Raw genomic sequence first — 14975 nt, forward strand, 5'->3', positions numbered from 1 at the left:
CACTAGGCTAATCCTCCGCCTGCGGCACTGGCACCCCGGGTTCTAGTCCCGGTCGGGGCGCTGGATTCTGTCCCGGTTGCTCCTCTTCTAGTTCAGCTCTCTGCTGTGGCCTGTGAAGGCAGTGGAGGATGGCCCTCCTGCACCCGCATGGGAGACCAGGAGAAGCACCTGGCTCCTGGCTTCGGATCAGTGCGGTGCGCCGGCCGCAGCGGCCATTGGGGGGTGAACCAATGGAAAAAAGGAAGACCTTTCTCTCACTGTCCACTCTGCCTGTCCAAAAAAAAAAAAAAAAAGTTCAGGAGGTGCTTCTAATTCATTTGCCTGCAATGAGGGTGGACTGCGATCATAGGAACTGATGTTTTAGATTTGGAGAAAATACCTCTTGCTTCTCACAGGAGTGATTTTCTAAGATGTTGAGTTACATGCCAAAAATATTCAGCTGAGATTTTTCTATGTAGTGACAAAAAGCTAAGGACTCAAGTGACGCAAGGTTAGTACTAACATATGAAATACAATTCAGAGGCTTTAAATAAGTAGAAAATACAATTAAGTTTTAGTGTAACAACTTAAAATCCATGCATATGAGGGATTTTCAATAAATTAATGGAAACACATATTATGAGAAGACTATGCATGATTTCAAATGTTTGCATCTAAATAAATTTATCTTTTAATTTTTCTATGAAATTTGACATATTCTGAAAAAGTATTGTATAACCTCAATACTGCCAATTAAAATAATTCCAGAGGTAGAATTTTTTGAGATTTCTGCATACTTTCCTTTTTTTTTTTTTTTTTTTTGACAGGCAGAGTGGACAGTGAGAGAGAGAGACAGAGAGAAAGGTCTTCCTTTGCCGTTGGTTCACCCTCCAATGGCCGCCGCGGCCGGCGCGCTGCGGCCAGCGCACCGCGCTGATCCGATGGCAGGAGCCAGGAGCCAGGTGCTTTTCCTGGTCTCCCATGGGGTGCAGGGCCCAAGCACCTGGGCTGTCCTCCACTGCACTCCCTGGCCACAGCAGAGGGCTGGCCTGGAAGAGGGGCAACCGGGACAGAATCCGGCGCCCCGACCGGGACTAGAACCCGGTGTGCCGGCGCCGCTAGGCGGAGGATTAGCCTAGTGAGCCACGGCGCCGGCCTTCTGCATACTTTTCTACTACATAAAGCAGAAGATTGAGAATTTTAAAAGTTATTTTATGGATATTTATCAACTTATGATTATTCTTTTCTAAATAACAGTTTCCTTGATAACCCAATGTGAGTTCTTACATGTATGGTTTTCCTATTTTAGAAGTGGACCTGGGGCCGGCACTGTGGCATAGAGGGTGGGGCTGCCACTTGCAGTGCTGGCATCCCATGTGGGTGCTGGTTCAAGACCCGCTGCTCCACTTTCAATCCAGCTCTCTGCTCTCTGCTATGGCCTGGGAAGGCAGTAGAAGATGGCCCAAGTCCTTGGGCCCCTGTGTGTGTGTGGGAGACCTAGAGGAAGCTCCTGGCTCCAGTTCTGCGCCACTCTGGCCATTGCGGCCAGTTGGGAGTGAACCAGCGGATGGAGGACCTCTCTCTCTCTATCTCCCTACCCCCCCCCCCCCGTTCCCTCTCTGCCTCTCCTCTCTCTGTGTAAATCTGACTTTCAAGGAAAGAAAGAAAGGAAGGAAGGAAGAAAGGAAGGTAGACTTCCTCATTTCCTTTCAGTAATCACAGCTGATTACAGTATTACCAGTAACGAGATTTTCAGTGCACTACAGTTTTATAATGTGCACATCTGACTCAAAAACAGCCCAAATTTTTCCAAAGTGATATTCAAAGATTATTTTTAAAGATACATTTTATAAATATATATTTAAATGTTTCTGCAGAAACATGGAAGATATTAGTCCTCAAAACTGCAGACATAATCACTTTTATAAATAAAATATTCTAAATGTTTTAGAGGAGTTATAAGTAAAATTTTTTTTCTTACCTCTATGAATTGGTGTCTGAACACTAGGAACTAAATCTGACCAGGGTATGAATTCACACTGATGTATATTCACAAAATATCCAAAGATGGAACGTTCACCACCTGGTAGGTTGATGCCTACGATCAAGAAAGGGTTTGGAATGCTTCGCTAATCACATGAACTCTATCTGAAAGATGTTACTGTTAGGTCAGAAATAATGAGGATTCACCAAGGTTGTAACCAGTTAATACAAAACAGACCTGTCTTTATGAACTATATAAAAGTAAAGATTTAATAACTTTTTGTCCTATTCATATCCAGAAAGGTAAATCACGATCTGATACCCCTTGGGATCTTACCCAAAGTTCTGCTTATTTGAGTATTCTCTATCTCCTTCTGTTTAGTTCAAATTTTGTCAATTTTGTTTTTCTTTTTAAATACTATCCCTACTCCACCCCTCAAAAAACCTCAACTTACTGTTTTGGTGATTTTTCAAATGTATTTAAGCTTCTTGGCCTTTTGGCTAAGATCAAGTGTAGTATCAAATGTATTTTAAGTTCTTATTTCATTCATTCCTGAACTGACCTTTGAAATTTCTTTCCTTGTAATACTTTTTGTTTTGGTTTGTTCTTGCTTTTCTGGTTGCACTTTGAGTTACACTGTTATATTATTTATCTGTAATTATTCCTTTCTTATGTAGGTACTTACTTATTTCTATAAGTTTCAGACTTGGAACTGCTTTAGCTTATCCCAATAGTCTTGGTATGTTTCCATTTTTATTTCTTTCAAGTACATTTTAAATTTCTCTTTGAATTTCTTGAGTGACACATTGTTTAAGAGCATGCTATTTAATTTCATGTGTTGTAAACTTTCTAAATTTCCTTATTAATTTCTTTTTATTCCTTTATAGTCAGAGAAGATACATGATACGATTTTAATTTTTTTGACCTTCTTGCTACTTGCTTTGTGGCCTAGCATATTGTTTTTCCTGGACAGTGTTCCATGAGCTGATAAGAATATGTGTTCTGTGGTTGTTGGATGACATATTTTCTAAATGTCTGGCAGACCCATTTGGTCTATAACATAGTTTAACTCTGTTTCTTTGTTGATTTTTGGCCTGGATGATCTATTAATGAAAGTGGGTACTGGAGTCCCCCGCTATTATTGTATTGGTGCCTATCTCTCCCCTTAGCTCTAATACTTGCTTTATATAATTGAATTTCCATTTACATATACATTTATAATTGTTATTTCCTCTTTGTTGAATTGATCACTTATTACATAATAACCTTCATCTCTTTTTACAGTAATTTCTTTTTTTTAATTTAAATCTATTTTATCTGATAGTTACTCCTGCTCACTTATGGCTATCATTTGCATAGTACATCTTTTTCCATCCCTTGACTTTCAGTCTGTGTATTTTTACCAGTGGAATGAGTTATTCTTACAGGCATCATATCAATGGGTCTTGTTTTTATCAATGTATTCAGTTTAAATATTTTAATTGGGAAACTCAGTCCATTCACATTCAAGGTTATTATTAATAAGACATAGTCCTGTAATTTAAATTTTCTCCCTGTTGTTTTGTATATCTTTTGTTTCTTCCCCCGTTTTGGTTCTTCTTTGTGGTTTGCTGTTTCTCTGTGTTGATAAGGTCTAATTCTTCTTTCTTTGTGCGTTGGCTCTACCACTGACTGTTGTACTCTTCCGTGTTTCCATAACGACAGTTATCATCCTTCGGTTTTTACTATAGGACTACCTTACGCATTTTTTGCAAGGCCTGGTGGTAATAAATTTGTGTAATTTTTGTTTGTCTTGGAAATTTGTTATTTGACCTTTACTAAAGGACAGCTTTGCTGGGTGTGGCATTCTTGGGGAGCAGCATTTTTTCTTTCAGGGTTTAAATACATCAGACCATTCTTGCCTGGCCTGTAAGGTTTTTAGGGAGAAGTGTGCTGTGAGTCTAATGGGAATTCACTTACGTAGGACTTGATGCTTTCTTCTTGCTGCTTTCAGAATATTTTGTCTTGTACTTTTGACAATTTGACTGTTACATGCCAGAGGAGATCAGTTTTGGCTGATATTATTAGGGCTCTATTGAGCTTCATGGTCTCAAAATCTTCCCTAGATCTTGAGTTTTCTCAGATTTTTAATAGGTTTTATATGCCTCTTCCTTATCTTTTCCTTCTGGGAAACCCATAAAGCAGTATTTTTTTTTCTTAATTGTGTCTCATAAGTCTTGTAGGGCTTCTTCACTCACTCTGCTTCCCTCCCTTTTTCCTTCATTTCTACTTTTCTTCCCCTCCTTTTCCTTTCTTACCTTCCATGTCCCTCCCTGCTCCTGCCTCCCTTCCCTTGTCTGAGTAGGTCGTGTTTAAAGATCTGTATCTTTAAGCTGATCTTCTGTATATTAAGATAATCGAAAATGAATCTTGATGTGAATGGAAGGGGAGAGGGAGTGGGAAAGGGGAGGGTAGTGGGTGGGAGGGACGGTATGGGGGGGAAGCCATTGTAATCCATAAATCGTACTTTGGAAATTTATATTCATTAAATAAAAGTAAAAAAAAAATAAAGATCTGTATCTTCAAGCTCACAAAGTCTTTCTTATACCTGATTATTTTGCTGTGGAGGCTCTCAGCTATAGTTGTTTCTTTATGATTTCTATCTCTACATTGAGATCATGAATTGTTTAATTTTGGTGAATTGTTTGTATTCTCCCATATCTTGTTCTGTTTCCCTAGAATAATTATTCTGAATCCTTTTTCAGGCAATTCATTGGTTGCCTTTCTTTGTGTCTGTTGTTAGAGTTATTATATTCCTTTGAGGAAACATGTTACTTTTCTTTCCCATGCTTTCCTTTTGTTGACATTTGTACATCTGGTGGATCAGCACCTGAACCCGTGTGGATTCCATAAGACAGTTTAGGTAGCAAAATACTTTTTCTGGAGATGTGTCCCATGATGTCAGTTGATTTTGGTTCCAGGCAGGCACAGTAACATTGTTTATGTAGCTTTTTAAACTATATTCAACAGTAGCAATGCTCATGGGTGGCCCAGTGGCCAAGACAGCAGGTGTTCTTAGCATTGCTCTGTCAGTTGACAAGCAAGCTCTCTTAGGTGGAGCAGGTTCACCAGCCTCCCTGGACATACTGTGCTGGGCTTTAGGTGTAGAGTATTCATCATTTTCTATAGAATTTGTGGGAGGCAGGGCTACTCTGCTGGTCCATGCAGGTACGGTACAGCTGGCAGGGTAGGCGAGGCCTGGACGCTATTAGTTAGGGCTGTGTAAGGGCAGTGCTACTCTAGAAGGCCCAGGTGGTCTGAGCACAACATGCCTGGTGGTAGGCCTGAGATGCCGTTAGTGTCCGAGAACCACTGGAGGCCACGGCACGCAGGTGGTTCTGTGTGGGGTGCTCATTGATCTCTGAGGGTTATGTGGGTAAATCTGCATGGCCTTTTGAAACTAATCTGCTCAGGGAAGGCTGTCCCGCTTTGACTTGGGGCTGTTTGGCTGCTTCCTGGGGGCACCGACAGGCTGTTTGGCTGCTTATCAAGCCTGAAGGTCAGTGGGTAGGGCTGTGCATCTACTTCCCTAAGGGCTTCAATGGGTCCAGCCACTCGGAGAAGGCTTCCAGGCCACTTCCTATCATTATGCGGGAGTGGGAAGACTTGTTTCTCAGGGCCACAGCGAGCCAGGTTTCTCAGGACTGGCTTCTCAGGGATTCACAGGAGGATGTGCATAGCCGCCAGCCTGCTTCCTTAATCCCTTGGCAATGGACTTGTTCAGGGAGGCCTGCCGAGTTTCTTCTTGGTGCCAGTGTTGGGTGGGGCTGCCCATGTACTACTAGGGGCGGAGGCGGGCCCAGGGGTTTGGTTGCTCAATGTGGCCTGCCTGGCTACTCCTTGAGGCCTTGGCAGTGGGCAGTGTTGGATCCTGGGGTTAGTGACTGAGCAGGTGGAGGCAGCTGCCCATTTCACAGGATCCTGTGTGGATGGGGTCTCAAGTGGCAGGCACAGCAGGAGCCTGCCACCCCGTTCTGGGGCAATGCAGCAGCATAGTGTCCGTGGGGGGCCCAAACTGGGCTCAGAGCTTCTGAGGGCTACAGGCTTTACCAGCAGCCAACACTTTCAGGTGCCTGTGGTGTTAACAGGGACTTCTGGGGGCCTAAGTGCCATCTCTTAGTTGAGGCTTGGTCTCCGGAGACGCGATGGTAGATGCCAAGTATGCAGTTCCCTTCTTGTAAGGCTGTCACATGTCTCCACGTTGCACTCCAGAGCTTTTCCCTATACAGCCATCTCACTCTTGTCACCTCCCGTATCTTTTGACCTAGATTTCAATTTACTAATTCTTTGTTTTATGGTGTCTACACTAGAGTGTTTTAGTCAGCTTTTCATTAAAACATGACAGGATCTTCTCGGTAAGGAAAAGGTTTATTCTGGCTTAGAGTTTGCAGGATCACAGTTCAGGATTAAAGGCCCTATTAGTCTGGCATCTGGTGAAGGTGGGCATGGTGAAGTGTGTGCCAGGCAGTGATAACATGGTGAGCAGGGAGGGAGATAGAGAGAGAGAGAGAGAGAGAGAGAGAGAGAGAGAGGGAGAGAGGGACGGAGGGAGGGTTGGTTGAATTCAGCTCAATGACCAGTTGTGTTGCAAAAGCTGCCCAGTGGCCTAAAGATCTCCCACTGGCTCCACCCCCTAGCTACCATAATTAGAGTAAATCTCTGACCTAATCCAGCAACTGTTAGATTAAGACTTTGGAGTTTCAATGTGCACACATTTGGGGTGCCGAGTCCTTTTCGATCCATAACATAGAGTTTGTCTTGACTATGGAATTGCTCCTAAATGGCTGCACTTTCCATTTCCAGACGCCCATTTGGTTTCTTCATAGCCATGTCTTTTTATTCATATTTTGCTTTGCTTCACAGTTCCTTATTTATTTTCAAATGGATGTCATAATGATTTCATCTGGAGTGAATTAGCATTATGATTTGTGATTTTGTGGGTTCATTTAATATTAGTTTTATGTGCTTTACAACTTTTGAGAGATGATTATGAATGTTTTTTTCTGCTCTCTCCCCTACTTTTCCTTCTTATGCCAATTTTGATGAATCTATGATTTATGACTGCTTCCACCTATCTTTCCTACACTCCCTCTTTAGCTTAGGTTTTATGCTGACATTTCAGATAATGCAAAATTTCATACTCAGGATTCAGATATAAGTGTCCTTCCTAATGAATTGATAATTTATTAACTTACATTTATATTTATAAGAAAGTAAATACAGAGTTTGAGATATCTTTTTCCTAACAAAGCAAGGTTTACTTATCTTTAGGAGTTGCAGGTGTGGAGTTGAATCCTTAACTTCAACAACAAATTAACATGCAATACTTTGAGATTAAATTAATTTCCATAGGAAGCAACATGAATATGTTGCTAGCAATTCAAATGTTTTAAATGGGATTTTTAATGAATAACTTCAAAGGAATATTTTAGGAGTTACATGAGACTAATCAGTATGATTTGTACTTTTTGCATGTTTTTGGCTCTCCTCTTTACTTAACAAGCTTTAAGGAATTCATGCTCAATATTTTGTCTCCTCTTGATTTCTGCATCAACAATCTCTTTATCTGTTGCAAGCTGCATAAATCAGTACCAGCTAAGTGAGAAGGTATATGGTTTCAGATTATTTAAGGACAGATTCCATTTGTTAGAACTGACTCAAAAAGGGTAAATACTAAGGCTTATAGCAGAATTTAGAAACTTAAAGACTATAATATTCTTCTTCTACAGAAGTTCCTGCTACACGGTGGTGTGGATGGCACAGGCCCAACTGCATTGCTGATGGGCTCTGTTTGGCAGAGCTCACGTTGTCAAAATTTCATTTTTGCCCCTCTGTGTTAATTAGCATTACAGCTTCGAAACACCTACAATCAATTTTCTTCAATCTCTTTTCACTGGAGTGAGGATACCGGGTGTACTTATTAATTTTTTTTACCTTTAATATTCATATTTTAAAATATGGGCCTAATCAGTATAATTCCAATATTAGTTAAATTTTAACTAATATTCTAAAATAAGCACAATCATGACCCCCCTCAGGAACTTACCTATTTGTGAATTGTTTCCAAATAATTCATGCACAAATTTGTTAAAATCATGGGTTACTTCTGCCAGACAATCAGGTTCAGAAGATGAACAAAATAGCTCATCATCTTCATGTTCGTCTTCACGTTTTAAAGTTCCTCCAAATGCCCAAGTAAAGGCAAACACGAAAAGTTTTTTAATCAGTACTGTTAATTTATCGGGATTTTTATCCAGGTACGAAGCACTGTCTTTCCTGAGGTTGATATATATAGAAGGATGAAGGTTAAAAGTTTCAGAAAGTAGTTTAGTAATTTATTTCAATATCATGTCAACATTTCATTATTGACAACTGCAATCCAGTTAAGTATTGACATAAAAGTTTTAGAGTTAATGCATAGTTTTTCTTTGATAAGTAACTTAAATTGTTACTATTTTTAAAGTACCATATATACAAGAGATTTGTAGTCAGCCTTTAATATATACCTTTAATTAATATTTAACATGTACATATATCTTTATATCTTTACTTAATATGTTTAATATATTTTATCTAATATGTGTACACATATATTTAATATATGTATGTGTTTCACTTGTAACTCAATTTATTAACTGAGATTTACTTGTCTTTTGGGAGAAGATCTTACAACTCTTTTTTTTTTTAAGATTTATTTTTCATTTTTTTGAAAGACAGTTACAGAGAGAGGCAAAGACAGAGAGAGAGGTCTTCCATCCACTGGTTCACTCCCCAGATGGCCACAATGGCCGGAGGTGTGCCAATCCAAATCCAGGAGCCAAGAGCTTCTTCCAGGTCTCACACATGGGCGCAGGGGCCCAAGGACTTGGGCCATGTTCTGCTTTCCCAGGCCATAGCAGAGAGCTGGATTGGAAAAGGAGCAGCCGGGACTAGAACTGGCACCCATATGGGATGTTGGCGCTACAGGCCAGGGGTTTTAACCCACTGTGCCACAGCACCGGCCCCTCAGTTCTTCATTTTATATAGAAAGATATAGGTGAGTAGCTATTCCCTCCATAATTCCTCTCAACCAAGTCCTAGAGGTTGACTTAGATTAATCTCACTAACCCCAGGTGGTATGGATTTGGAGTTTTCTCCAGCCTGGGTCAACCCAGGTCATCACAAGTTATTGGGATCAGTGATAGGGTAGCTGTGATGCTGCTGAATGAGAGGTTTGGACCTGATCTGAAGATATATTTCATAGGTTAGGATTTAGCATTATCATAAAATTATTTATAAATTATGAAAAACCTAAGAATAGATAGAGGAACTGAAACTTATTATCAATGATTAAGCTACAGTGCACAATTCTATCTGAAAATTCTAGCCACGTGCAATAGTCTCTTCAGTAAGTATTTATGGAATACCTGTTATATATTTTGTGTGCTCTGAACACAACAGACACAACCCCTTTTTCACAGGACAAGAAAATTAACACTAAACCATGATAACTCCAACAAAGATCAAGCAAACAGCAGGGATAATGAATTTAGACTGCAGGAGTCATGGTGGCAACAGAATAACTGAATCAGCAACAGATACACTGAGACCCAGAGAATGAATGATTCTGGAAAAATTAGGAGAAAGAGTATTTTGAGTAGAAGGAATACATGCGCCAAGAAGTCCAAAGGACCATGAGTATTTTGAGGAACTGGAAAACAGAAAAAGCCATTGTCCCTGAAGCCCAGTTAGAGGAAGAGATTAAGAAATCAGTCTGCAGAGTAGGCGGGGCTTTTAAAGCTGTGCCAAGATGTCTTTCCTTCCATTCTGCATGTAACAAGACATCTTTAAATGTGTCAATAAAAAGGGAACATCCTGACTATGTTTTTAAAAGACCAAACTCTTGCATACAAGTACTAGGAAGCATGTAAAAGCATTTTAACCACAGTATTATTTGTAACAACAAAACAGGGCAAACAAACTAAATTTTTATTCATGGATAAACTGTGATGTGTGTATTCTATATGGACTGTTAGCAGTGGAAACAGATGAAGATTAGCTCTGTTCAGCACGGACCAATCATAGGGACATAACACTCAACAAAAACACAAGTCACTGATATAATGTTCAAAAATAAAAAACTGAAAAAATATATTACTTGGGAATATATGAATCCATACAAGATCCAGGATAATAGCTACCGTAGATGATGTATGACTTAGTAGCGCGCATACGAAAGGGACTTAAAAAATAAAATGCTTTTTTATTAAGTGAATGGCGTGCACATGGTTATTTATGGTGTTATTTATAAATTATGCTTATTTTATAAATAGTATGACTAACCACTATTTGCTGAACAGTGAAACTAATCTCTAGTTATTATGTTGAGAATGGATTGGAAGAATTGGGGAAATCAATTAGGAGGCTATTTCAAAGGTACAGGTAAGAAATGGTCAAATTTTGGGTTAGGATACCATAATGAAGATGTGGATAAGTGAGTGGATTTGAAGGCAGAAATGACAGGTAGAGGGGAAACCATATTTAGACTCAAAATGAGATGTGGGAAGGACCCAACAGTCACTCTTGTTTCCTACAAAATGGCAGAAAAAATGTACTCACAGAACTAATAGTTTCCATAGCTATAATTTGTGGTTCAATATTTCACAGCTGGTAAGTGACAGATTCATAAAAAAGTTCAAACCAATTTTATTACTTTCTCAAATACATACATTGGCTGGACAAATGCATTCACATAAAACTTAGCATAAAAATGTGATTATCTCATATTAGCTATGCAAATGACCCCGAAGTGGGGTAGAATGAATTTAGGTGGATCTTGATAATATGAAGTCGCAATAGTATTGGTATAGTCAAGTACGGTGTACGGTCAAGTAATCCTGGGCCTGTTTTGGGCACCTAGTGGGTACCGAAACATGTTTACTAACAAATGTAACTAACCTTTTTTCTGTATCCTTGAGTTTGGTAGAGATATTCGAAGAACTTCTTTTCCTAGTTAACTTGTCATTCAAATCATAAGCTTAAAAAGAAGAGTGTTTTTCCACAATTAACAACAGACTTAAGTTTAGGTGGTTAACGAGGCATAACTTAACTTTGCTGAGTTAATGCACTGTCACAGAGAACAGCCTTGTTTCATACATTATCAGATCATGGTGGGAGTTACTTTTCTAGACAAAAGAGGAGCAGAGAATATTCTTATATGATCCCTATTTATTTGCAGTGTAAAACTGCATACTTTTATTCTTCATTTCTTTTTGGGGTGTTTGTTTTTCTAAAATGCAATCTAGTTTAAAACATTCAAGTGACTACTTCCAAAGATGGTGCACATTACAAACTAAACAATGCAGTGAAGCATTAAAACGAAAAGCTGCACGCTTTCAAGTAAGAAATTAATCACAGCAAACACTCAACACTGTAGGCAGACTGTGCCTTCCTCCCCCGTTCACACCGTCCATCCTCACTGCCCGAGTCATTCATCCCACAGAGGAACACAAAGAGAAAATGATTATGCATTTTCCATTTAGCTTACTTTTCTTTCATAACATTCATTTTCTTAATATTAAAGTGTTTCTTGTAGAACATTCAAAAAAGTATACAGAAGAAAATAACCATACTTCTACCATCCACAAGATAATAGCCATTAAATACTGGCATATTACTTTATGATGTTTTATATAAAGACTTACACATAAGTACATGACATTCTCAAATTCAAACTTAAAAAATTAAAAGTCTTATGCTCTTGCCTTACCTTTTTACTTTAAGCCTGTCTTCTTCATGTCATTCAAAATCCTCTGAAATATGATTTTGCTATAACATTATTTATGAAGTTGTTGGAATTTAGGTTCTTGTTTTTATGATTACAAAAAGTCTGCTCCAAACAAACCCCCTGGGAACTCCTAGATGGCCAATTAGACAGGCATACACACCTCCATGCACACCCATCTTCTTCACAGAAGAAGTGAATATTCACAGTGAATAACTGCGTTTCAAGGTGACTGCGCCAGGGAGAACATTGACACTCAGCCAGGAAGACATGGGGATCCAGGAGGACTTGGAGACTGGGGATGGCAGCAGAGAGAGAGGAACACAGCCCACTGATAACCAAGCACCTGTCTTACACGTGACAGGAGGCCGTCCCCATTGTAGGCAAAGGATAAAGGGGAGAGCCCCAGCTGGCCCCATCTCCCACTTGCAGAGACTGGGTGCTGGCAGTCCCAGCCACAGGAGTTGTCACAGACTTGGAGCCCAGTAAGGGGTGCTACCTTCGGTAGCACAGAGGCCTGGCCTCAAAGAAGGAACTCATGTCTTCCCCCTACCCCTGGAGAACAGACTGCAGCAGGAATGCATGTTTTCCACAGGGACACAAGCTCCTCTCCATCCCCTGGGGTCCCACAGCTATTCTGCCACACCAGCGTCCTCAGGAACCCAAGGAGATCCAGCAGCAAGAGCCAGCACCCTAGCCCCAGCAGTGCCCTGCTCTACAGGAACTGGTGGTTCAGCACAGCAGGTGGGGATCCTGCCCCCCAGGGCCTCAGAAGCGGGGACGCTTGTCCCTGGGGGTGTGGACATCCCTGGTGGCCCCTGCTCCCTGGCACTGGAGCAGTACACCCCACTGGGTACCACACACTCCAACCACATCCCTGCTGAACTGCACTTTAAGAGGGAATTATTGGCCGGCGCCGCGGCTCACTAGGCTAATCCTCCACCTTGCAGCGCCGGCACACCGGGTTCTAGTCCCGGTTGGGGCGCCGGATTCTGTCCCGGTTGCCCCTCTTCCAGGCCAGCTCTCTGCTGTGGCCAGGGAGTGCAGTGGAGGATGGCCCAAGTGCTTGGGCCCTGCACCTCATGGGAGACCAGGAGAAGCACCTGGCTCCTGCCATCGGATCAGCACGGTGCGCCGGCTGCGGTGCGCCGGCCGCAGCGCGCCGACCACGGCGGCCATTGGAGGGTGAACCAACGGCAAAGGAAGACCTTTCTCTCTGTCTCTCTCTCTCTCACTGTCCACTCTGCCTGTCAAAAAAAAAAAAGGGGGGGGGGAATTATTAATCCAAAAATTGTACTTTGGAAATTTATATTTATTAAATAAAAGTTGAAAAAAAAAAAGAGGGAATTATTAAAGGTAGAAAGAGAGAGACAGAGAGAATGATCTTCCATCTGCTGGTTCACTTCCTGTATGTCCACAACCACCAGGGAGAGGCCGTGCTAAAGCTAGGCATCGGGAACTCAATCTTAGTCTCCCACATTGCTGGCAGGGACCCAAGTACTTGAGCCATCGTCTGCTGCTCACATTAGCAGGAAGCTGGATGGGAAGTGGAGGAGCTGGGATGTGAAGCAAGCACTCTGATTTAACCGTTGGGACAAATGTCTATCAGTGCCCCACACTCATGCTGGATTGCAGCAGGGTTCTACTCTGACTCCAGCCATGCCCCTGGCACCAGGAAGCCAGTGCGACCCCTCCAGGAAGCCGGGCCAGTACTCCCATGACCTCAGTCACTGAGGACTGGAACGTCCAGAACCCTAGCTCTGCCCCTCAAGCCACCACCTGGACCTGCACACCACTGGTGGGACTGAGAAGAGTGTCCCATGCTCCTGCCATGAGTTACAACAGAAGACAGAGCCTACACTATAGTGCCCAACTGGGACTGAAGCCAAAGTAGCCCACCAAGCTGACACTCAAAGACGAAGCCTTTTACAACAAAAGCCACCCTTCAAAAGTGCCAGAGGTAACCGATATGCCTGATGCACAGCTCTCAAAGAAGGAACAGAAGAAGGATGAAAAAGCAAGATACTAAGATGCCTCCGAGGGGGCACAGGAACACTTTAGTAACAGGCTCCAAAGAGAAGGAGACTGACGGAATGCCCAATCAAGAATCCCTAAGGATGATTAGAAGGACACTCAAAGAGCTACAAAAGAACACAAGAAGTTCAGTGAAATTAGGAAAACAATGCCATGCTATGAATGAGAAATTCAGCAGAGAGACAGATGTCCTGTAAAAGAGCTCAACAGAAATCTTTTTGCAGGCCTCAAGCTGGCAACCTAAACGGAGATGTGAAGGAGCCACCACTTCCACATCCCTAAGGATTCTTTACCCTCATTTTCCTGATGACCCTTCAGCACGTATGTATGATAATAGTTCACTCTTACTGATAAGTTGTTTTCAGTTGTTCCATGTGCATATTTGCCATTCGGCCAAATAGACTGAAAATTCTTGGCCTTCCTTTTTCTATTTCCTTTTATAAAATTCAATACCAGGTGCTACATTACCACTGACTAGCTATGATATACCATTAACATGACTTTAAAAACTCACTTTCTCCAAATCTTTCATTTTTACTCATCAAGTCGAAGAAAGCATCAAGAATCCTGCAGAGGGTTGTGACGATTGTCAGGTCCTGTACGGGAATCGGCTGAAATTTCTGATGCTTCTTTATAAATTGGAGCCCATGTGTGACACTTTCATTAATCATAAATTCAAGACAACTCACTCCTGATTGATTTACAACTTTGGAAGTTTTCAAAAGCCACGACTTAACATAAGGCTCCCATCCCAGATCAACAGGATCCTGTTAATAAAAGGCACAGGGTAACTGTATGTAAATAAACTAAAATGCTATGACCCTCCTTGCTTCTTACGATTCCTTTACATCACCGTGGTCCCTGCCAAATATGGCTTACAACGATCACTCATTAAAGCGCCAATGCTCAAAAACAACTGAAAGAATCACCATTTTCTGGAATGATTTTTCACTCTGATCTTACAGCAAGCAAGCAACAGGGGGGCTTCGTGTAGGGAGGTGTGTTGAGGCCATAGGTACATGGTGAGGGGAGCTGCTCACCAGAAGTCAGCCCTGTATGGATGAGCTTTACAGTCAAGTGGATTAGAGCATAGCACTCATGGCTAATCATTTCAGGTATAGAAAACACGTCTTTGTCATGTCTTCTACCTCTTCACAACTTTATTGATAATGTGTT

General features: G+C 41.4%; 1 protein-coding gene and 1 pseudogene across 1 annotated transcript in view; one reads left to right on the forward strand and one right to left on the reverse strand.

The window, feature by feature from the left end:
• The window catches only part of DNAH14 (dynein axonemal heavy chain 14), a 321439-nt gene that overhangs the window by 135548 nt on the left and 170916 nt on the right, over positions 1-14975 (reverse strand). Inside the window, exons 41-44 of the mRNA XM_089311474.1 lie at positions 14314-14566; positions 10940-11018; positions 8049-8278; positions 1961-2077 (exon numbers count right to left, since the gene is read on the reverse strand). Of these exons, the coding sequence (XP_089167600.1) occupies positions 1961-2077; positions 8049-8278; positions 10940-11018; positions 14314-14566 (679 nt within the window). The remainder of the gene's footprint in view (positions 1-1960; positions 2078-8048; positions 8279-10939; positions 11019-14313; positions 14567-14975) is intronic.
• LOC127483650 (U2 spliceosomal RNA) lies at positions 2444-2530 on the forward strand (annotated as a pseudogene).

The sequence above is a fragment of the Oryctolagus cuniculus genome, chromosome 13 (genome assembly GCF_051225735.1).
Source record: "Oryctolagus cuniculus isolate XC-2025 breed Fujian yellow rabbit chromosome 13, ASM5122573v1, whole genome shotgun sequence".
Classification (NCBI taxonomy): domain Eukaryota; kingdom Metazoa; phylum Chordata; class Mammalia; order Lagomorpha; family Leporidae; genus Oryctolagus; species Oryctolagus cuniculus.